This window comes from Bos indicus, chromosome 4, assembly GCF_029378745.1.
Source record: "Bos indicus isolate NIAB-ARS_2022 breed Sahiwal x Tharparkar chromosome 4, NIAB-ARS_B.indTharparkar_mat_pri_1.0, whole genome shotgun sequence".
In the NCBI taxonomy this organism is placed as follows: Eukaryota; Metazoa; Chordata; class Mammalia; order Artiodactyla; family Bovidae; genus Bos; species Bos indicus.
The window spans coordinates 114086071-114109672 of record NC_091763.1 but is presented as its reverse complement, the minus strand read 5'-3'; the positions used below and the strand labels follow the sequence as shown (position 1 = coordinate 114109672).

General features: G+C 52.3%; 2 protein-coding genes across 3 annotated transcripts; both read left to right on the top strand.

Annotated features, from left to right (window-relative positions):
* The first annotated feature begins 1337 nt into the window (after positions 1 to 1337).
* On the top strand, positions 1338 to 16159 carry ABCF2 (ATP binding cassette subfamily F member 2). 2 transcript variants are annotated; one of them, XM_070788431.1, is made up of 15 exons: positions 1338 to 1487; positions 2196 to 2398; positions 6803 to 7015; positions 7664 to 7846; positions 7930 to 8101; positions 9241 to 9336; positions 10600 to 10702; positions 12158 to 12253; positions 12396 to 12515; positions 12607 to 12696; positions 13058 to 13168; positions 13798 to 13860; positions 14067 to 14195; positions 14663 to 14866; positions 15537 to 16159. In XM_070788431.1, the coding sequence occupies exons 2-15, from the start codon at positions 2239 to 2241 to the stop codon at positions 15672 to 15674; spliced, it is 1878 nt and encodes a 625-aa protein (XP_070644532.1). In that variant the 5' UTR covers positions 1338 to 1487; positions 2196 to 2238; the 3' UTR covers positions 15675 to 16159. The 2 variants fall into 2 exon arrangements, with proteins under 2 accessions (XP_070644532.1, XP_070644533.1); XM_070788432.1 differs by lacking the exon at positions 1338 to 1487 and adding an exon at positions 1802 to 2009.
* A 2860-nt stretch (positions 16160 to 19019) lies between these two features.
* Positions 19020 to 21777, top strand: H2BK1 (H2B.K variant histone 1). The gene is made up of 2 exons (XM_019959613.2): positions 19020 to 19357; positions 21513 to 21777. The coding sequence occupies exons 1-2, from the start codon at positions 19226 to 19228 to the stop codon at positions 21747 to 21749; spliced, it is 369 nt and encodes a 122-aa protein (XP_019815172.2). The 5' UTR covers positions 19020 to 19225; the 3' UTR covers positions 21750 to 21777.
* The last annotated feature ends 1825 nt before the right edge of the window (positions 21778 to 23602 follow it).

The following is a 23602-nucleotide window of genomic DNA, read 5'->3' as shown; positions in this document are numbered from 1 at the left end:
TCAATTTTCCCCAGAGCACAGAGTGCCTCATTCCTGATCTCTGTCCTGAACTCTTTTCAAGGTGTGTGGATGCTCCATGACTGCAGTAGCTAGTGACCTCATCGTTCTAAAACCGGATGGTGAGCAATAACTTTCAGTTGGCATTCTTAACTGTGAGCTCCGTGAGACCAGGGAAAGACGTACCACCACTGCAACTCTAGTATCCAGCTATGAGTCACACGTTGGTGAGTTAGTCTAGGAAAAGGCATGCTTAAAGGCCAAGAGGTGTGAAATGGCATGGCTTACCTCAGAAACGCAAGTAATTAGATTCTGCTGGAGCATCAAGTTTGAGAAGGAAAACTAATTCTATGAGGAAGTGAAGTGAGCTCACTTTTTTTAAAGGGTCGGGGGCTCTACTTTTGGATCAGGTGCTTCGCTTAAGCCGAGGAGCAAACTGAGATTTGCCGTTTCCAGTGCCGGAAATAACAGCTTCCTCTGCTCCCCCTAGCCGTGTCCCTGTGGGAGGCATTACTGATCGGAAACCTGGAGAAGTATTTGATAGACTACAGATTTAGGATTTGCTTACTGCAGGCTATGAGAAGCCCGTGAGGGGTTTTAAAACTATGAAAAGTAACGAGGGGGAAGGAAGAAAGAAAAAAAAAACTAACGGGCAAGTGACGTTATTAAAGGTAAACTCCGAAGTCTTGATTTTCACTTCAGGGCTCTTCCCATCAAACTTACGGACCTTGGATGGAAACTTAACAAGTTCTGCAGTGGATAGGCAGAGCAGCGACGATTCAGGAACAACGCTCGGCACCGTCTTAAGTTTGGTTATCACTGGACCAGCCTCTAAAGCTTCGGTTTCACGGAACGAGGACGCCTTTCCTTCACGGAGGGATAATTCTGTTCTTCGCATCCTCTTGGAAGCGATGAGCGTTTTCCCGGCCCTCTCTCACCGGTCGGCTCACCTTTCCTTCTCCTTCTCCTCCTCCTCCCCGTCCCGCCCCCCCCCCCCGCCCCCCCCCCCCCCGCCATTGTTTCGACCCATTGCAGCCTGACGCCTGCTGGGAAGTGTAGTAGCTCGCCCTGCTGTCTGAGCCGGTTTGGCGACCCTGATGAAGCCGGTAGTTCCGCATAACCCCTCAGCTATTCCAGCGGCAGGGGAGCCAGGGACAGTCCAGCCGCTCCTCTGAGGAGCAAAACTGGGACTCGCCGCTTCCGGAGCCCGAAGCGGACCGCTAGCAGAGAGGGCTCTGGGACTCCAGTCCCCCTCAGCCGCGCGCATCGTGATGACGTCACTCCGGCCCGCGAGGCCCCTGGGATCCGCGGTAGTTCTCGAGGAGCGGGTCTCAGGTTCGGCAGCGGTGGCCGGAGGACGACACTTCCCAGGAGTCTGCGCGGCGGCGCGACGAGAGCCGCGCGAGGCCGTGATTGGCTGGTGAGCCGGCCGCACGCGGAGGAGCTCAAGAAGCCGCTCTGTTGCGACAGAGGCCGAGCGGCGAGGCCCAGTGAGTTGGGGGAAGGGGCGCTGGAAGGAGGCGGGGGCGGGGGAGGGTGCAGGCCGGTGAGGGGGTGAGGCGGAGGGGGGGGACGAGAAGAGGGAGGAGGGACTGGGCTGGGATGGAGGCGACTGCAAGGGAGGAAAAGGGGCCAAGAGAGAGAAGCTGACGGGCGGAGGCTGGGGGAGGCTCGGAGGGGTGGTGGTGGGTGGCGAATGAAGAGACTTCGGGGGTTACTCACAACGGGGGGTGGGGGAGAAGACGAGGGCGCCCCGGGGAGAAGCTGGACTCGGCGGCCGGGTGGTGTGGATGGGGAAGACGGGGAGGAGGCCTGAGGTAGACGGGAGGGAGGAAGCCCGGGAAAGTGAGGCGGCCGGCCGGAGCGTGGAGCGCCAAGTTGTGGGGAAACTGGAGACCGGGGACCTGTCCCGAGGGGCAGAACCCGGTCCCTCAAGTGGAGGCCCTGAAAGGAGGAGCGTCTTCAGAGCGAGGCCGTGGGGATTGGTGGACAAAGCCCTGAGGGAAGAGCTGGTGAGATGGGAAGAGCGGCAGAGAAGCCGAACTGGCTGGAGACATCCTGACAAAAGTTGGAAGCGACTTTAGGCTGGGGCGGAGCTGGGTAACAGAAGCTTGCTAGGAAATTCCTGAAACTGATGGAGCACAAGGCCCAGGCACTGTGCGGAAGTTTAGAATTTGGGGGTGTTTGCCTTCCTTCAGGCTTTCTGGAAGAACAGTAACGGTTTCCCTGTGGTTCATCACCATGCCCTCCGACCTGGCTAAGAAGAAGGCAGCCAAAAAGAAGGAAGCTGCCAAAGCCCGACAGCGGCCCAGAAAAGGACATGAAGAAAACGGAGATGCCATCACAGAGCCACAGGTGGCAGAGGAGAGAAATGAGGAGGCCAATGGCCGAGAGACCACAGGTGAATAGAGGGAGAGGTGGGTTCCTGGGATGGTTGCTGGGACCCAGTGGATGCCCCTGCTGGAATCTGAGTCGGGATGCTGGAGATGCCAGAGAGTGTATCTGGTGCCACAAACTTTTCATGATGAACCGAACCAGTAGGGTTGGAGCTTGATCAAGGAAACTGAACACAGTTCTCACATACACAGTGGCAAGCAAATATGAGAGTTGTTGTGCTGCCTTGCTGCCCTGTCTTCTAGATTTGCAGGTCAGGTCCCTGCCCCTTTCTGAATTTTCATTTCTACACATGGAGGCAGTGTGCCAGGCTGTTTGCCACCTGATACCCTTGTCCTCCTGGGGCAGTGACTATACCAACAAGACAGAAACATATGAATTGTTTTATGGGTTTTTCCTGGGAAAGAGATGTGTTTCTGTTACAAGCGCTTCTCAAGTATTAGACACAAGATCACTGAATACTGAGGCACTATAAGCATGGGCTTTCCTCTGATAACTTGCAGTCTAGATGGGGAAACAGGGAAGTGTGTGATAAAGAATATTCCAGGCTCTTGGTTGTCTGTGCCAGCCTTCTTCCTTGCTCCTAAAAGCTTTCTAAACAGGCCTTCTCTATTGTCTACTGTTGTCCCTTGAATAGTCACCACATTTCTGTCCACTTACAAATTGAGGTTCTTATACTCTAATTTTTATACTAGCTACATTTGACATTTCTTTTAGGGCCCAGCTCAAGGTGGTAAAATCTTTCCCTGTCAAGCCTGACCTCAATAATACTGCTATTCACTATATCCCTGTACTATCTATCCAGGGCTTCCCTGTGTCTCAGATGGTAGAGAATCTGCCTGCAATGCAGGAAACCCAGGTTCAGTCCCTGGGTCGAGAAGATCCCCTGGAGAAGGAATGGCAACCCACTCCAGTATTCTTGCCTGGAGAATCCCGTGGACAGAGGAGCCTGGTGGGCTACAGTCCATGGGGTCACAGTGTCGGATACAACTGAGCGCGTGCGCACGCACACACACACACACACTATCTCTAGGGTTGCTTTTTCTTTGGCCAGTACCACACGGCATATGGAATCCTAGTTCCTAGACTAGGGGATTCAACCCATGCCCCCTGCAGAGGAAGTAAGGAGTCCCAACCACTGAACCTCCAGGGGAGTCCCAGCGTTACCTTCATTGTATCTCTCTCTCCATCTGAATTGTTTGATCTTTGAGTGCAGGGACTGTGTCTTAGGTAATACTTCTTTTTTTGCATGATTACCCTTGCAGACAGAGATACTAGGTAAAGTAGCAAGAGGAGAGAATTATTCATGCAAGTTGCAACAGAGACAGGAATTCCAAAAAAAACAGGGTCTAAAATGATTGCGAGGAGAGAGTTAAATGGTAGGAATCGTCTCCAGAATAAGAGTTGTGAGGGAGGACTGTGTGGTCAGGTCAGGCAGCCTTCCTTCCAGCCAGGGCAGCGGGGAGATTTTCCTCCTGGCCAGGGGAGCAGGGAGATAGGTAGGTAAGAACGGTGGGAGGGGACAAGAGGGCTGGTTTGTGATCTGTCAAGTAGGGCTCCCTCTAGGCTCTCAGGGACAGGGGTTAAGCCTCAATTCTGTAGTACTTTCTGGATGAGTTGGAAAAGTAGACAACCGAATCCCACTTTGAGACTCTTGTCCACAGTTCCCATTACAAACTTCTTTGCCCTTCTTCCTAGAAAACCAGAATTTGTCAGGGCAAACCCAGCTGTACCACCCCTAACTCAGTCATAAGGGAGCTTTGGGTTTCACCCTGCTTCCTCAGGGAGCTACTGTTCTAAAATATAAAATCTGGGTTTTTTTCCCAGCTTTCTCTCTGAAAATATTTCTTACTGCCAGGGACCCAGGGTCATTTCTGCTTTCATAACTAATGGATAATCTGTCCTCTCTCACAAGACTGGGTCTGCTCTCTTCTCTGAGTTTGGAATTACTTAATTCTCCAACCTGGTAGTTACCATTGCTACATGGTCTTCTTTAGGTAGTGAGATATGGAAAGATCAAGAAATATCAAAGAAAGTGACTTCTGACAAACTACTCAACCTTTCGAATGTGAGACCCTTTAGGATGGGTACTGGAGTTCATCTGGTCCCCTTGTTTGGGAAATGAATAGAAAGGGGCTGCTTGTGAAGTCTACAGTATTCCTTCTGATAAAGTTTATTCCAGAATCCTTTCTCCCATTTATTCAGTGCTGTTCACTTATCTTTTGAGCCTGTTTTCTAGGATGCTATAGGCCAAGACAGTAAGGTATAAGTCTTAAAGCTCAGGAGATGATTTAGGTCATAGATGCTGTAAACTGGATAAGTGAAGTCACTCAGTCGTGTCCAACTTTTTGCAACCCCATGGACTGTAGCCTACCAGGTTCCTCCGTCCATGGAATTTTCCAGGCAAGAGTACTGGAGTGGGTTGCCATTTTCTTCTCCAATAAACTGTCAAAGATCAAGAGAAAAGTTGTATAGCTGTGTCTCGGTGTCTGCTGGGGTTTGGTCCCAGGATCCTGTGGGTACCAGAATCCACAGATGCTCAAGGCTGCTACATAGAATGGCGTATGTAGTCTTTGCATATAACCTGGCACATCTCTAAATTACTTACTGTACCTAATACAACATAAATACATGAAATAGTTGCTAGTGTGTGGCAAATTCCAGTTTTACTATTTGGAACTCTCTGAAGTGTTTTTTTTTAACCCACATTTGAATTAAACATGATTTTGGATACAGAACTGTGGATACAGAGGGTTGGCTGTGTAGCTTTCCTTTCATTTTGATCTTCTTGCCTGAGCACATGGAGATACAGTCCAGAGATCGGCAAACTTTTTCTGTAAAGATCCAGATAGTGAATATTTGCAGCTCTGTGGCCCATTTGGTCTCTGATGCAGCTGTTCAGCTTTGCCATTGTGGTGGAAAGCAGCCATAGACAACATGAAAATGTTGGGTGTGACTGTCTCCCAATAAAACTTTATTTACAAAAGCAGGCAGCTGGCCAAATGTGGCCAGCCTGTTTTGTAAGCCACCCCCTCCCAGGCTAAGAACGTCTTTTACATTTTTAAAGTGGTTATGTTTCAAATGGTAATGGATGTACCTACGTAATAGTTGTGATTTTGCTACTAGGGCTATAACCCTAAAATATTTACCATCTGGCCCTTTAAGAAAAAGTTTACTAACTCCTTGCTGCCAAGTCGCTTTAATCATGTCCGACTCTGTGTGACCCCATAAACGGCAGCCCACCAGGCTCCCCCATCCCTGGGATTCTCCAGGCAAGAATACTGGAGTGGGTTGCCATTTCTTTCTCCAGTGCATGAAAGTGAAAAGTGAAAGTGAAGTCGCTCAGTCGTGTCTGACTGGCAGCGACCCCATGGACTGCAGCCTACCAGGCTCCTCTGTCCGTGGGATTTTCCAGGCAAGAGTACTGGAGTGGGGTGCCATTGCCTTCTCCGTACTAACTCCTTATCTAGATCATAAACTTCTCTCTACACTGTCTTCTCAAGATCTAGAACAAGGATTGGCACAAAATGGGGCTGTGAAAAACCTGGTGACTCAACTGTGTAGAAAGACTTTTTAAATTCCTCTCCTCCATCAGAACTGCCCTGGACCCCTCTGTATTTTCTCGTACTGGTTCCTTCCAGGCAGTATAGCTTCTTGGAATTAGCACCTGGAAACTCTCTAGGTTGTAGAGGAAGAGAGCTGCACCTCTGTAGCATCTGCTTTCTCTGGGGCATTGATACTAATTTGGGGGCTTCCCTGATGGCTCAGTGCTAAAGAATCTGCCTGCCCATGAAAAAGACACGGGTTCGATCCCTGGGTTGGAAAGATCCCCTGGAGAAGGAAGTGGCAACCACTCCAGTATTCTTGCCTGGGAAATCCCATGGACAGAGGAGCCTGGTGGACTACAGTCCATGGGGATCACAAAGAGTGAGACGTGACTCAGCGACTGAACGACAGCTAATTCTTTAATACACACTCATAGAGGACAATTTGGAGTTCTAGCCATTGCTACCATGCGTCATATCATCTAAGAACAAGAGAAGTTAGAATTAAAAGGACAAGTTGTGAAGTAAAAAATGTCCATGAAAGCAGGATACCAGGGCCGAACTACATGTAGTGTACACCCTGTTAAAGCTTGTGAAACATCTGAGTCAGCTCAACCTGATCTTCAGCCCTGGTCCTTCAGGACACGCATTCAGCCTTTGGATTTTTATGTGTTAATACGTGGTAACTTAAAGAAGGGCAAAAGCCACAAATGCCCAAGCAGGGGCCTGAGCCCTCAGCCTTCACAGTAAAAGTCTGATGCCCTTCTGACTGAGCCACCCAGATGCCCCAAGATGTGCCTTTTTGTGTAAGAGCTTAGCATGGCTTACAGCCCTCTTCCCAGATTGCTTTTCTTTTCTGTCCCCAGAAGTGGATTTGCTGACCAAGGAGCTGGAGGACTTCGAAATGAAGAAAGCTGCTGCTCGAGCTGTCACTGGCGTCCTCGCCTCTCACCCCAACAGTACCGACGCCCACATCATCAACCTCTCCCTCACCTTCCATGGTCAAGAGCTGCTCAGTGACACCAAACTGGAATTAAACTCAGGCCGTCGCTATGGCCTCATCGGCTTGAATGGAATTGGTGAGGCCCTTGGAAAGCAAGGTGGGAGGTATCTCTTCTTGGCTCATCTGTTGCTCAGCAAGTGTTTCCTTAGCACCAGCTGTGTACAAAGCTGGGCATTTGCAATATGGGTGGGAGCCAGATGTGCCCACCTACCCATACAGAGTAGTCATGTGATAAGTACCACGTGAGTCATTGCAGGCAGTAGGTGCTGGAGAAGTGGGTAGGAGCGGGTGGGAGTGGTGTGTGAAGTGTCTGTAGGTGCACAGACTTCACAGAGGAGGACTGGGACAGGACCTGGCAGAACCGTGTCCCACGGAGGGGGCAGTCATAGGATTTCAATGAATGAAAGGAAAGAAAGGACTCAATAAACAGGGAGGTCTTAGTTTGACTGGAAAAGATTGAAGGCGGGAAAAGGGGATGACAGAGGATGAGATGGTTGGATGGCATCACTGACGTGATGGACATAAGTTTGGGTAGGCTCCGGGAGTTGGTGATGGACAGGCGAGCCTGGCGTGCTGCAGTCCATGGGGTCACAAAGAGCTAGACACGACTGAGCGACTGAACTAACTTGGTTTGACTGGAGTGGAGGGACTGATGTGGGGCAGTGACAGGCAGAGCTGTGGTGAGCGTCCCCTTCTCTGCCTGTTTGTCGCCTGCCCCTCTCAGGAAAGTCCATGCTGCTCTCTGCTATTGGGAAACGTGAAGTACCCATCCCCGAGCACATTGACATCTACCATCTGACTCGGGAGATGCCCCCTAGTGACAAGACACCCCTGCAGTGTGTGATGGAAGTGGACACGGAGCGGGCCATGCTGGAGAGGGAGGCTGAGCGGCTGGCTCACGAGGACGGTAGGGCTCCGGACCCAGGGGCATGGGGTGGCTTCTCCCCGGGAAAGGCCCCAGGAGCCTCACTGGCCATGCGCCATCCACAGCGGAGTGTGAGAAGCTCTTAGAGCTCTACGAGCGGCTGGAGGAGCTGGATGCCGACAAGGCGGAGATGAGAGCCTCGCGGATCTTGCACGGACTGGGTTTCACGCCTGCCATGCAACGCAAGAAGCTCAAAGACTTCAGTGGGGGCTGGAGGATGCGGGTTGCCCTTGCCAGGTGCGTCTCCCCCACCTCCGCCCTCCGTGGCACCCTGTCTCTTCTCAGGGTTGAGTGCTGTCGCCCACAGAACTGTTTAGAACAGGGGTCGGTTGTCAGTCTGTGCCAGATACCAACAGTGTGGATGGGCGGGGATGATGTACATGAGCTAAAGAGTGAGCTTCCTGACCCAAGTGGTCCCTATTGGACTTGGGCGCTGTGTTCAGGAATCCTAGGGCCAGCTCTAGGTAAATGGGAGGATGGGTCTGTCTCTTTCCTCTCGACTGCTCTCCCCCCCTGCTTTTTGGGCTTCAGCCTTTCTAATTCTTGTTGTATAAAGATAAACTATTAGGCAGCCACTAGGGTATCTGTCCTTCTTGCCTCTCTTGACCTGACCCGGAACCAGTTTCTGTAGGCCGTCATTTCCGCACCAATCCCCCAAGAAGTCCCCAGTCACGTAAGTGGTTCCCTCCCCCACCCATCTCTGCGCAGAGCCTTGGGGAGGCTTGATACACTGCTTCAGCAAGGCTGCGTGAGTGTGCCCTGGAACATAAGAGCCTTGGTTTCATGAGCCGGCAAGGAGTTGTAGCCTCAGATTCACTAGGCAGCTTTTACACACACGGATTTCCTGGCCTCTTCGCATCTGTGCTGGAGTCAGACGTCCGGAAACCTGGTTTCTAAAAAGCGCTGCAGATGTGGTGACCGCGGGGGTGGGACCAGTGCTGTCCCCTTGTTCCTCCTGCTTGAGATGCCATCTAAGAAAAGAACATTCTTGGGCCTCTTTGCTAGAGTCTCACAAACCCACCAGTTAGGTTTCACCTGCATGCTTTTTAGCAGTGTACTTTTTCTGTATCCTTTTGTGTATCCCAATGGTCACCAACCTCAGTGTAAGAGACGTGTAGACTCAAAAGGAACTTTTACAGCCTCACGTCCGAGCTATATCTTCCCTCTGCTTCCCAGTTCTATTTTCTGCTCTTTAACCCCCACCCTTCATCTTTGGTTTCTCTCCTACTTCTCACCTTTTGTCTGAGGTGTAGACCCTAGAGTTGATTTCAGGACTCAGCGCAGGCCTGACCAGAGCTGCAGGTGGCAGGCAGGCCGTCCCCTCCTGTGTAGCACGTGGTAGACTGAAGTGGTTCTGTCTCCTTTCCTGTCTTCAGAGCCCTCTTCATTCGACCCTTCATGCTGCTCCTGGACGAGCCCACCAACCACCTGGACCTCGATGCTTGTGTGTGGTTGGAAGAAGAGCTAAAGACGTAAGAGGCGGGGCTGGGGGGAAGGGGCAGGTCCTCAGGGAGGGGCTGAGCAGAGTCCAGGGGAGATGACACCCAGGCCCACAGTGACACTAGAGCAGTGAGCAATGGAGCGAAGTGAGGCCAGAGGGAGACCAGACTGAAGAGGTGGTGGCCACCTTTGTTCTTGTTTAGTCGCTCAGTCGTGTCTAACTTGTTACGACTCCATGGACTCTAACCCGCCAGGCTTGTCTGTCCGTGGGATTTTCCAGGCAGGGATACTGGAGTGGGTTGCCATTTTTTTCTCCAGAGGATCTTCCCCACCCAGGGATCAAATCCATGTCTGTTGCATTGCAGGCTGGTTCTATACCACTGAGCCACCAGCAAAGCCCAGTAACTGTCTTTAGGGCAGGCCATTTTGTTAGCTTTTGTTTAGTCTTAAATATATGAATTTTTTTGTTTTATTTTTTTTTCCTATTATTTAAAGTATAACATCTTTATTAAAGATAATATTTTTTCTTAATTGTATTTGTATCATATTAAACAAGGATCCTTATATAAGATCACGATGCAGTGACAAAGAGAAAAATAGCCCATATGGCCGTGGTCCTTTGCTTGAGAGCCAGATAACCTGGAAAGTTGCCCCAGTTCTAGAAGAAGGCTTTCCATGGTCTCTTCAGTGACCTGCTACCTTTATAAAAAGGAGTGGTTTAGTTGCTAAGTCATGTCTGACTCTTGTGACCCCATGGACTGTAGCCTGCCAGGTTTCTCTGCCCCTGGGATTCTCCAGGCAAGAATACTGGAGTGAGTTACCATTTCCTTCTCCAAGCCATCTTCCCAACCCAGGAATCGAACCTGGGTCTCCTGCATCACAGGCAGATTCCTTACCAACTGAGCTATGAAGGTAGTAATATGAAAAGGAGAGCCTGGTGATTTTTACTATACCCATTCCAGTTCTCTTCTGGCTTTAAATGTGTTTATGGGTGCTTGTGCACACTTTTGATTTTACCATCACTATTACTGCCATCTCCACTCCCTTCTTTTGAAAGTTAAAACAGAAGTTTGAGGAATTTCGACTGCCTCGCCACACTTTGAAAAACGTCTAGTGTCCTTATACACAGATTGAGCACTGGCAGCTCAGAGCTGGGAATTGGCCAGGAAATCTAAAGGACGCTCAGGCATAAGGATGGGAAAGGATGATGGTTTTTTGGGCCCGACGTTCAGCTCCCCTGTTGTGAACTGTCTACCGTGTTGAGCTCCTCCCTGATTGGTTCTCTGGCTTTGCAGTTTTAAGCGCATCTTGGTCCTCGTCTCCCATTCCCAGGACTTCCTGAATGGTGTCTGTACCAACATCATTCACATGCACAACAAGAAGCTCAAGTATTACACGGTGAGTGGGCCCAGCTCCTCCGCAGTGCCCTCTGTGCTTACCCGTTCCGTGAAGTTCTCCTTTAAAAAAAAACTGACTTAGCAGCCCTTTTCTACCTATTGCTATAAAAAGATGTGGACAGGGAGTTCTGCAGCCTGTTTTATTTTAGTCCCAAAGTAATTGCTTTCAGGCCATAGGCCACGGATTGGCAGCCTGTGCACAGGGTGTATGTTTGCCTTATGCAGAGAGGCTGCCTCTTCACGGTGCCCAGGCAGGCCTTGCTGCCCTCTGCCTTCTTGAGTAGCTGCTTATGAAAAATAGAATTCCTCTTTATTCATAGTTGTACTCACCAGAGGAGTGTTAATAGTTCTTACATAGTTTTTCAGAAATTTCACATGTACTTGCAAGCATTTGTAAAAAATTTTATGTACCTATACCATGATCCTGTTGGTTGAGTTTAAATTTTAATATGTCTTAGACAGCTTTCCGTACGAGTATATTTAAATTGCCCCCTTTTTTTTCCAGTGACTGCATGGTATTGCATTGCGTGGCTGTCCTGTAACTTATTTGTCAGACTCTGATGGATGTTTAGCTTGAGTCTGGGTATTTTCAGACAGACCATGGAAATCCATAGTGCAGGGTTTGCTACTGCTAAGTCACTTCGGTCGTGTCCAACTCTGTGGGACCCCATGGACGGCAGCCCATCCGGCTCCGCCGTCCCCGGGACTCTCCAGGCAAGAACACTGGAGTGGGTTGCCATTTCCTTCTCCAATGCATGAAAGTGAAAAGTGAAAGTGAAGTCGCTCAGTCGTGTCCGACCCTCAGCGACCCCATGGACTGCAGCCTACCAGGCTCCTCCATCCATGGGATTTTCCAGGCAAGAGTACTGGAGTGGGGTGCCATTGCCTTCTGCCAGGTCCTAAATCTGACTGGTCTGGTGTCTTCCCACCTGGAGGCAGTTCTCGTGGCCCACCTGGGGCTTCAGCCTCTCCAGGTGGGGAGGGGATGCACGTGACCTTGGAAGGCTGTGAGCCTCTTGATGATCAGTACGACAGTGGTTTTCAGGGCTCCTGCCTGGGCTGTAGATGTCTTTATGGCTAACCCGAGGATTTAGTCTGAAGCCCTGCTCTAGGAAGGAGAGGCACATAGTCTGAAAAGACCTCAGCTTCTAAATTCAGATATGCTTCTTTTTTTTTAATATTTATTTATTTGGCTGTGTTGGGTCTTAGTTGTGGCATGTGGGATCTAGTTCCCTAATGATGGATCAGACCCGGGCCACCTGCATTAGGAGCTCAGAGTCTTAACTGCTAGACCAGTAGGGAAGTCCCAGAATATGTTTCTTTAATGCACTTCCTCTTCCCCCGCTGCACCACCTCATAGCCAGGGCCAAGTCAGGTGCCATCTCGAACACCCCCTGAGTGAGGACCCAGGGCCGAGGCTAGCGCTGCCCATCTCACCCGGTGCGTCTTCTTGCAGGGTAATTACGATCAGTATGTGAAGACGCGGCTGGAGCTGGAAGAGAACCAGATGAAGAGGTTTCACTGGGAGCAGGATCAGATCGCACACATGAAGGTAGGGTCACGATCTCCTCCTCCGAGAGAGCTGACGGAAGGCGTCTGGGGAGGTGAGGGGGCTAGAGAAGTCCTTTACCCTCTTTTCAGATGAATCACGGGGTACCTGCCCACACGCAAGCCCCCTCTCTGCACTCTTTCAGAACTACATTGCTAGGTTTGGTCATGGCAGTGCCAAGCTGGCCCGGCAGGCCCAGAGCAAGGAGAAGACGCTACAGAAAATGATGGCATCAGGACTGACAGAGAGGGTTGTGAGCGACAAGGTAGGGTCTGGTTGGGTGGAATTATGTGGCCTAAGGTGAGATGGATAAGGAAGGACCTGACTTGATAAACACCTCTTTATCCTCTTCTTAGACGCTGTCATTTTATTTCCCACCATGTGGCAAGATCCCTCCACCTGTTATTATGGTGCAGAATGTCAGCTTCAAGTACACGAAAGATGGGGTGAGTACTTGGGTGTGGTTGGGAGGCTGGGGTACACTGTATGAGGTGTCAGCTGGCGAGAAGAGCGTCCTGTTTGCTGACCACATCTACTAACCCTTGTGGTGCTGGGGAGTTTCCAGACCTGGCAGCCTGGGTTGCCTCACTGAGAGCCTTAGAGGAGTGGGGGTCCCCTTCAAGTACTTGGAGGGGACATTGCTCAGCCGCACTGGTGGGTGGAGGCAGTGGTAGGGGGCTGCCATGGAGCTTCCTTCCTCCTCACTCCCGCCGCCTCTAGTGGTGACTGGGGGCTCAGCGAGATCGCTCTGCCAGTTGTATTGATCACCCTACCCCTGGGTCTGTTTCTCTCCCCCGCCCCCCTCAGCCTTGCATCTACAACAATCTAGAGTTCGGTATCGATCTCGACACCCGAGTGGCTCTGGTGGGGCCCAATGGAGCAGGGAAGTCAACTCTTCTGAAGCTGCTAACTGGAGAGGTATGGTGCCAAGTCGGGGCGTGGGACTCCAGCATTAGATGCCAGCGTGTCAGGGCCGGGGGGCGGCATGCAAGGGCCACTGGTCTTAGAGGGCCTGCGTGCTCTCATGACGAGTGAGCCGTCCTCTGGGGGGCGGGTCATCACTGGCCAGAGTGATGTTTGGGGCATTTTCTTAGAGAAAACTGGGAGAAGGAGTGTGTGTGTGAGAGAGCCTGTGAGAGACAACCCAGGCCTGTTCTCACCGTCTTCCCGTGTCTTCGTTCAGAGCATTTAGAACACAGGAGCGGCTCTGCATTTAGAAACGTCTTTATTGTAGAAAACGTATGTTGGACCCCTGCGAGTCCTCTGTCACAGTTCAGTGCAGGGGATAGTAGTCCTTTAATAACTACCCAGTGGATCATGTGGTGTGTGTCTCTGCCTCCCCTGAGAACATCTGTCTCAGTGTATTTTCTCCGAGTGGCCAGAAGAGCAGTTTGTGAGGTGGTGGTGCAGGTTCTGTTTTGGAAGTTGTAGGAGTCTTGGTTGGTGTGAACGTATGTTTGCTTCCTGTCTGCTTCTGACCAGGTTTCCTTGTCTGTGTGCTTATCTTTCCACGGTCTACTCTTTTTTTTTTTTTTATCTTCCTGTAGCTACTGCCCACAGATGGAATGATCCGAAAACACTCTCATGTCAAGATAGGGCGCTACCATCAGGTACAGTCCTGGCGGGGAGCAGGGAGCTGCCCAGGGTGTGCGAGCAGGGCCGAGTGTGCCCAGGTCAGCTCCGGGTGCTTCTGCAGTCTTGAACAGCTGCCCAGGGAGAGGTAGAGAGACGGTACGCGGCAGCTACCCCAGCAGGCTGCCTTTGAAGAACGCCAGGCACACCTGGGTGGGTTCTTTTTTTTTTTTTTTCCCTGTAGCATTTACAAGAGCAGCTAGACTTAGACCTCTCGCCTTTGGAGTACATGATGAAATGCTACCCCGAGATCAAGGAGAAGGAGGAGATGCGGAAGATCATTGGGCGATACGGTCTCACTGGGAAACAGCAGGTCAGCGGATTGGGGTGGGAGGACCCCAGGCAACTGGGACACACGGGCTGGGCGTCTGTTTTTTCCTCTGCTCTAGGTGGTTACAGATTGGAGCTCTAAAGTCTCAAGGGAGGGTGGGGGGTCGCGTGCTGGTCTCTGACATGCCCTTGCCCCCAGACTAGCAGGATGGGCCATGGTGTTAAAAGCAAGGGAAATTGAGACCTAGAATGCAGGGTCCTCTGATCCAGACTCAGGTCCCCTGACGGCTCCACTGCGTGAAGACCCTGTGCCAAGGCAGGCTTCAGACTCCCAGGTGTGTCCCTTCTAGGCCCTTGAGGGACTGGCAGGGTGCCACTGTCTTACTGTGTGATCTGGGGTCTTCCTGAGCCCTGCTGTCTGTGTGATAACAGAGAAGCCATGGGGAGAGGTAAGTCTTGATGCCTGGTGAGGGCAACCCCAGACCTCGTAAATGACCTGGTTCCACGCAGGTGAGCCCGATCCGGAACCTGTCTGATGGGCAGAAGTGCCGAGTGTGTCTGGCTTGGCTGGCCTGGCAGAACCCCCACATGCTCTTCCTGGACGAGCCCACCAACCACCTGGACATTGAGACCATCGATGCCCTGGCAGATGCCATCAATGACTTTGAGGGCGGTATGATGCTGGTCAGCCATGACTTCAGACTCATCCAACAGGTGAGACTCGCGGCCAGGATGCGGTTGGGGGTAGAACACCCCCATGGCACATGGGGGACACTGAATCCACATTACCGTGTTTGGGAAAAGGGCGCAGGACTTAGGGTGGAGAGGACCAGATCTTATGGTTTCTCTGAGAAACTTAGAAAGCCTTCGTAGAGATACTTTAATTCTTCATTAGCTGTTTGGGGCTGTTAGCCTACTTGGCATCATTGGCCAAAATCAGGGGGAGAATTGAGTAGCGAACAGGGTGCTTTTGCTATTGTTTCCAGGATTCTTCAGCCTGGAAATAGTATTGTGCTAAGGAGCTTCTGGATTAGACAGAGGGCTCCTGCTTGTCACTGGGGAGAAAGCTTCTGGTCATTTCTCTGAAGCTGTGAGGAAGACGGGGTGGAACGCAGGAAGCCGAGAGTGAGGCCCTGAACAGGTCTGGGTCCTGCTGGGGAACTGGCAGTTGGGGTGACCGGCAGGTTCCAGCTTGGAAGGCCCCACCCTCTGCGGGTGTCTAGATTAGACCATCCCCAGAAACGCTGAGGGGGTGAAATGGAGCTGGATGTGGGCCGGTGGGAGCTTGTGGGGTTTTCTTCTCAGACTCAGCTGGGAACAGTCTCCTGGGCCGGGGTGGGAAGGGCGCTGGCCAGGGTGACTAAGTCTGGGGTTTGCTCTCCAGGTTGCACAGGAAATCTGGGTCTGTGAGAAGCAGACAATCACCAAGTGGCCTGGAGACATCCTCGCCTACAAGGAGCACCTCAAGTCCAAGCTGGTGGGCGAGGAGCCCCAGCCCACCAGGCGGACCCACAACGTGTGAGGCCTCGCCGGCCGGCCGGCTGAGCCGGGCCCCCGGGGCCACATCCTGCATTGCTGCAATCCTGCTCCCCAGCCCCTGCCCCCACCTGCCTTAGCTGCACTCTGATCCTGTCCACAGCTGGACAGGACCTGTCCGTCTCGTGTCCTTCCAGCTACTGTGTCCATGTCTGGACTCGGCTGGCTGTTCCCGCCAGCTCCTCGCTGGTTCTGACCTGATAGTGATGCAGCCAGAGGCCTCCGAGGGTCAGCCCGCAGGCCCGTGCCCCGGGTTGGCCTGTGAAAAAGCTTAGGATCCTCGTTCTCTGGGTTTTGGTGATGTTGGAGGAATACCCCCCCAGCCCACCGCCCCCATTCCTTTCTGCTTCTGGTTTGGAGCTCTGGACCAGGGCCTTAATCCTGGTTGGTTTTTAAATAATTATTTAACGGTGTAACTTTTAGACCTGCGTGACATCTACAAAGCGTCCAATAAAGAAAGAAGAAGCCATGGTCCCCGCCTTTCTCCTTGGGTCTCTGGGTCCTCTCCTGCTCCTCCCTGCGGTGCCACCATTCACCTGCCCTCAGCATGGGCTGGGTGCAAACGGAGGACTGTCCGTGGGCACTGGAAGAACTCTCTTCTCTTCTGATTTGAACTCATGCCTTTACTTAGGCCAGTGGTTCACAAACATTAACGTGCGTCAGAATCAGCTGAAGACTCATTGATCACAGACTGCTGGGTCTCGCCTCGGAGTTTCTGGTTCCGTAGGTCTAGATGAGACCAGGAATTAACATTGCTGAGCGTTCCCCAGTGCTGCTGCTGCTGTATTCCTGGTGGGATACAAGAAGTTCTGTGATGTTAACCTGTCCACAGCCTTAATTTTCATCAGCGCTGTGTCCATTTTATCAACACTTCCAAGCCAGGGCTTTGCATAGCCTGACTGAACTTTAATAGCACATCCAGCCTTTGTGTCACCAGGCTTCCTGCCTGCCTTCACCTCTGAAATCAGCAACCATCCCTGTTTCCCGCAGTGGGGAAACATACACAGCCATGGTTTCTAAGACAGTAAAACACAAAAAAAGTCCCAGATGGTCTCTCAACCCCCGAGGAGCTCATGGTCTAATGGGAAAGCCAAAAAGACAGAAAAGGGCATAAATCAATGCCCTTTAACTTGTAACTTAGATGGTAGGCTACACAGGAGACCTTAAAAGGGAGGGAAGTTTCTCGTGAGTAGCTGCCCAGAAAGCTGGGATCGGTGCTCTAACTTGAAAGGTGAGTAGGGTCTTCTCAGATGGCTGTGGAGTCCCAGAGCTGCCCTGGGCAGAGGGAATAGGGTATCAGGTGAGTGCCTGCAGCTGAGCCCTGGATCCCAAGGCTGGAGTGAGGGACTCCACCCTCTGACCCCCAGGGGCCTGGCCTGGTTGCTTTGTGCCTCACGGCAGGAGCCCGGAGAAAAATGGCTCGTCAGTCTGTCCTGAGTGTCCAGAGGCTTGGTTAGGAGGATAATGAGAACAGAGACGAGCTGCTACTTTGGCCAAGGGAGGGCCTGGTTGTGTGAAGAACTCCCGCTGAAGTCTGTTGGGATCTCCAGGACAGGGGGAAGGGGTCTCCAGGCCTGGAGGAAAGGACACAGTAGGCTGGTCAGCTTGTCCAGAAAAAAGGCCAGCCTCAACATTTTTTAAAATGTTTAAAAAATCCCACAAAAGACACATTTCTACAAGTGCCTAAAATCAGTGCCTTATCTTGGATCCAGAGTCGCCCTCCTGCTCCTCCAACCCCCGGCACGCAGCCGCAGCTGAATGGTGGGAACTGGGGGCGTGTGGGCTTGGTGCGGTGGAGGGTGCTCAGGCGCCTATGGCAGGTGATGCTCATTTGGCTCCTCCCCACCTCTTTATTGAGAAAACCCTCTTCTCACAGCCTGGGCTTATCCCGTTGCTCTCGATTTCCTTAACCACAGCATTCACGGACCTGAAATAGTCACACAAGGTGCAAAGTGAGACCACCTTCTCTGCAGAACAGCACCTTTTTTTCCCTTCCCTTCACAGCTTACTTCCATGGGGGCCCCGTGTTCACAGACAGCACCCCGTGTTTCTCACTCCGGCTTCTTCCAGTCCGCCTTCACCGAAACCCTCCCTGTCAGGCCCTGCCAGCTGTGGTTCCTGCTGCCTTCACCTGTCTGGGCTCAGGTTCTGCTCCATCTTCTGCCTCCCCGAAACCATACCCACTGATTTCTTTCTCCCTTTCCTCCTAACTAAAATCTCTCTCCCCAGTTAAATTGTACCTATCCTACCAGGGGCTTCCCAGGTGGCACAGTGGTAAAGAATCAGCCTGCCAATGCAGGAGACGCAAGAGACCCGGGTTTGATCCCTGAGTGGGGAAGATCCCCTGGAGAAGGAAATGGCAACCTGATCCAGTATTCTTGCCTGGAAAATCCTATGGACAGAGGAGCCTGGCGGGCTACAGTCCATGGGGTTGCAGAGAGTCGGGCACAACTGTGCACACACGCACGTCCTACCAGACCAGCTTCAAATCCCCATTTATTTCCTGAAGCCAGAGGTTTCTTCTTTTTTAAAATCAATTGTCTATTTCTATAGCCTATCTTTAAAATATATATATATATAGAGAGAGAGAGAAGTAAGTCAGAAAAACAAATATATTTTAATGCATGTATATGGAATCTAGAACAATGGTATAGATGAACCTAGTTCCAGGCAGGAACAGAGACAAAGGGTAGAGGAGGTTCGTGTAGACCCGGGGGAAGGGGAGAGTGGGGCAAATTGGGAGAGTCGCGCTGACATATATATGTGACCACATGTGAAGCAGGTGGCTTCCAGATAACACAGGGAGCTCAGCTTGGTGCTCTGCGGTGACCTCACTACGTTTTTTTCCCGAACTCAGTTTCACACACTTTTTACCCTTTCACCCTTCCCTGATGGTTTCCGGTGAAACAGTCTTATCTCTCTAGCTAAATTGTAGGCCCTTGGAGAAGGGGAGGGGGGCTTCCCTGGTGGCTCTGATGGTAAAGAATCTGCCTGCAATGCAGAAGACCCGGGTTTGATCTCTGAATCAGGAAGATGCCCCAGAGAAGGGCGACCCACTCCAGTGTTCTTGCCTGGAGAATTCCATGGACAGAGGGGCTTAGCGGACTACAGTGGGGTCACAAAGTGAATGAATGAATAACACTAATGAGACTGAGTGAATAACACTTGGTGGGCGGTGCTGGGGGCCTTGTGTTCCTCTTGAAGCTCTCCAGCACTCAGCCATCCATTCGAGCACACGGGTGCTGAGTGAGCGTACAGCCTGAACTCTAACGTGTGTGTTACAAGTATTTTGGGAGACAGAAGGGTGGGGAAGGGGGCTGGTGGAGGCTTATTCAGAGATGGAGTCCTGGGGGCGGTGGAGAGGAAGGAGCCATTAGGCTCTTTCAGGATTAACGCAGAGCACGTTCTGAACAGGGTTGGGCCCGGCCCCGCCCCTGAGCCCAGGTGCTGGCCCCCAGCCCCTCCAGGTGGACGGGCAGCTGACCTCTTAAAAGTTCGCCCAATACGTGGGAGGAGGCTGCTGGGAGGACCAGGAGGATGAGCGCTGAGCACGGACAGCTGCAGCAGTCTGGGGGCCGGCGCGGCCGGAGTCCTGGGGACAAGAAGTCCAGAAGGCGCAGCCGGCGCAAAGAAACCTACTCCATGTACATCTATAAGGTGCTGAAGCAGGTGAGCATGGGGGGGCCACCATGGGCGTGGGGCGGGGGCTGGCGAAAGCCTGGAAAGGGCCTAGATGGAGTTCACTCCCTGCACAGAGGCCCCCGTGCCCCTTTTGTGGGGTCTCTCTTCATCTCAGAGGCCCCGGGAGGCCGCTCCGTGTCTGTCCTGTGCCTGTGACAGGCAGGAGGCAATTCAAACGTGCTCCCACCCCGGTCCAGAGGCTACAGGGCTCTGGGACAGACAAAACAGTCATGTGGGACCTTAGGTGGGACAGTTTAAGTAAAGGAAGACCACCAGAAAGTGCAGGGCTGACGGTGATCAGGTGTCAAACGGGCTGGTCCAAACAAGAGGGACTAGTTAGCTGTGGCCAAAGCAAGGAGTAGCTCCAGTGAATTGCAGTCTTGGGGGAACCCCCCAGCTGGGCGGTGCTCCGTCTTTGAGGGGCTGAGGGGTTGGTCTACCTTATAGATAAGGAACCTAAAGTACTAAGGGCTCAGCGGGGTGACTGGGTCACGTGACCTGACAGCAGTGGAGGTTACCCCAGCCCCCCATCCCTGGCCGGCCCTGAGCCTGGGTAAGCCCCAACCGTAACCCACACTCAGACTCCCAGCATGCCTGTGAGGACCATCTACCCCTGGGACTCACGCACTGCCACCAAAGGGCACGCAACCGTGGTGTCTGAAGGATCCCAGGCCGCCTGGCCTCAAATGCTCTGCCCTGCTCAGCAGAGCTGGGCCCGGCAGGGAGCTGCCTGCCCTGGGTCTCCTCCCCTCCCCTGCCTGAGTCTTACCCCTTGTGAGACCAGACCCCAGACATGGGCCTTGTCTCCAGTCTGAAATCCCATAAGCAGTTTGAGTGACCGGACGGCCAGGGTCTCCAGGAGCGCTCTCACGGGGTGGGCCCGGCACACACGTGGACGGGCCAAAGGGCAGCAGCAGAGAAGACTCCGGGGTCCCAATGCAAGTGGGGTGGGAGCCGGTGTTAGTGAGCCCCCTGCAGCTTAGCCTAGCTTTTCAGCTCCAAAGTTGTGAAGGGAGTGTTGGGGCAGGACTGGGCTCCCCGAAGACAGCTGCTGAGCGGGTCCCCTGGGTCGAGGAGGGGCCACTGCCCTGGCACCTCGAGGGAAGAAGATGTGATGACCAGGGTCCAGCTCAGGTTTCCCGCTGTCAGATCCGTGGCCACTAGCGGCTGTGTGGAGAGGGAGTGGCCGGGCCAGGAGCCAGGGTGCTCGTTCACCTCCATCACTGGCCTGATGTGTATGTCAGCAGTCACTTCCCTCCCACTTCGCAGAGAAATGGGGTTCTCTGGTGGCTCAGATGGTAAAGTGTCTGCCTGCAGCACGGAAGACCCTGGGTCAGGAAGGTCCCCTGGAGAAGGAAATGGAAACCCACTCCAGTACTCTTGCCTGGAAAATCCTATGGACGGAGGAGCCTGGTAGACTACAGTCCATGGGGTCACAAAGAGTTGGACGCGACTGAACGACTTCACTTTACTTTTACTTTTCTCAGAGAAATGGTGTCTGCCTGCTCACGTGTTAGGATTGTTATAAGGTCCCTCCCATTTGTTTTACTAGAGATCACCTAGTTCAAAAGCTGGTGTGACAGAAGAGGAAACAGGCTCAGAGGGAAGTGCCTTGTGTAAGGTCCCACAGGACTCACGGGACAGCCCCAGATCCCAGTCTCCTCACTCCCAGGCTGGTGCGGAGAGTGTGTCCCGAGTGCGCCCTTTCTGGAAAATAATCTGGTTAACGATCTACCAAGTTATGTGCACCAGCCCTCTAGGAACTTCTAGGGATAACCAGCTTGCTCGTACAAGTGTTCAGTGTTCAAAGACATGTATTTGTTATAACACGATGTAATAGCAAAAAGTAAAGCACACCCCTTAAATGTCCATGAAGAGAGGGATGGTGATATAAACTATGATGCATCCATGGTACAAAACACTGCAAATCATTAAATGGAAAAAGGGGGGGAAAAAAGGCAGCATTCCTTATCTCTTGCAGTTGGGACAAACTTTTCTGTTTTTTAACTTGGATATAGTAGTAACCTGTCTGGCCTCTGGAAAGAGGGTGATGAGGCAGCCTTGCGGTCCCCAACTTGGGGGTGGGGCTTGTGGCATCAGGCAGAGCCCCCCTGTTAACAGATTGCTCCTGCTGCTTCCCCAGGTGCACCCCGACATCGGCATCTCCTCCAAGGCCATGAGCATCATGAACTCGTTCGTGAACGATCTGTTTGAGCGGCTGGCCGGTGAGGCCGCCCGGCTGGCCCAGTACTCAGGCCGAACCACACTGACGTCCCGGGAGGTCCAGACGGCCGTGCGTCTGCTGCTGCCTGGGGAGCTGGCCAAGCACGCTGTGTCCGAGGGCACCAAGGCCGTGACCAAGTACACGAGCTCCAAGTGAGCCGGGGCCCGACCTTAATAAAGGCTGCACTGCTGTCCTGTGTTGTGCTGATTTCAAAAGGGATGTGTGGAGGTGAGGTGTGGTGTGGGGCAGGGTGTCACTACTTTTCACGCCCCCAAGATAGAAGAACACTTATGCATACCTCATACCTCTTAACACCTGCGTTCTGGGTGGGGCCCATGAGTGACATGTGACTGTAAATGTACAGCAGTCTTGTTCTTAGGTGAGATGAGGCACGACCTGGTCTGGGTTGGAATCCTGAGTCTGCCGCTGGCTGTTTCCATCACGCCCTCTCCGGGCCTGAAATTCCACGTGCATCCCTCCTTCGGGATGGGGTTCTGTGAGGCCATTTCTAGAAGACTATTATTTTTGTCCTGTGCTGGGCATAGGGGCTACACAGATCTACAAGATACAAAAACTAAAGGCCCAAACCAGCTTTGAAGTAACCTACTGGGATCTTGAAGATGTTTTTATTTTCCCCTAAGGTTTTCTTCCCCTTAATTTCAGAACAAATTGGTGAGAATGTTTTTGAGACTCCTAACTTTTCTTCCCCCATTTTATTTTGGGAAAAAAAAAAGCAAAAATAGTACCATAACCACTTGTCCACCCGGCACCTAGATTCACTACATAACACGACCACAGTCTCCTTTTGTCTCTAATTCAGCCTCTGCGGCGGTGGAGTGAAGGGCTGGCTAGGACTGAGTGAACAGTCCAAAATCCTTTACATTCCCTTTGTAACTTCAAGTTCATATATTGAAAGGCTCGCTGTAATGATGGCTGAATTGTTACCCAACATATGTCATGCATGTTTCCTCCGTTGTCAAGCCTACGGTGGAGATGCCACGTGGTGAGAACTAATTATCCACGCTTTTGTCCCATGGCAGGAAAAAGACTGGCTCAGGAGACCTGGCCCAGAAGCTCAGCTCCTCCCCACTTGTGCTGTGTTTACGCTCCTTGCTACTCTAGGCGTGACTCACAGACCAGCAGCTCTGTAACACCTTGGGAGCTTGTTAGGAATGCAGAATCCTGGGCCCCAGCTCAGAGTGCTGGATGGGAATCTGCATCTCGGCAACGTCCTTGGAAGCTCTGGGGACACGTGGATTCCTCCCCCGATCCTCTTTGCCTCTGTCTCTCTCCTCCCCTGTCCTTTGCCCCTTGCCTCATATATTTATTCAGACGTTCCCCACTCGACACTGAGCCAAAAGCACACCCCAGCAGACCCAAGCCAGGCTGATATGCTTTGAATTTTCCAAAGAATGTCCTTGTGAGCCTGAAGCAGTGATGGGGAAACCCACAGAGAGTTCAGAAGGAGCCCCCAAACACCACTGAGACCCACCCACTACTCCTTGCAACGCCATTCTTTACACAGGTACAGCTCACTCGAATCATGTGAATTGATGTCAGACCCCAGGGGAACTGGCGTGTTTGTGCTCACTTAAAGGGGGAAGCATGGGGACATCCCTGGTTACCCAACGGGTAGGACTCTGCACTTTCACTGCCGCGTGCCTGGGTTCAGTTCCCGGTTGGGGAACTAAGATTCCACAAGCCGCGTGAACCCAGGCCTGCCAAACCCAACTCCTGCCCCTTCGCCCCTGCAGTGCAGTCACACACGAGCATAGGGAGGCTTGGCCTGGTCTCCAGCCGAGAGGACAGCTGGACAAATGCCTTTAGGACTAACAACCATCCAAAACCTCACGGTCTACAGGGTGACGTCAAACAAAGCCCATTCTTTCATTTGATCCTTGCAAGGGAAGTGGCCGCGGCTGACCCTACTGTCCACCCTGGCCATGGCTTGCTACAAGGGAGCCCACGCCCTCTGGCATGCCACCTCCGAGGTGTCCTCCGAGATAAGG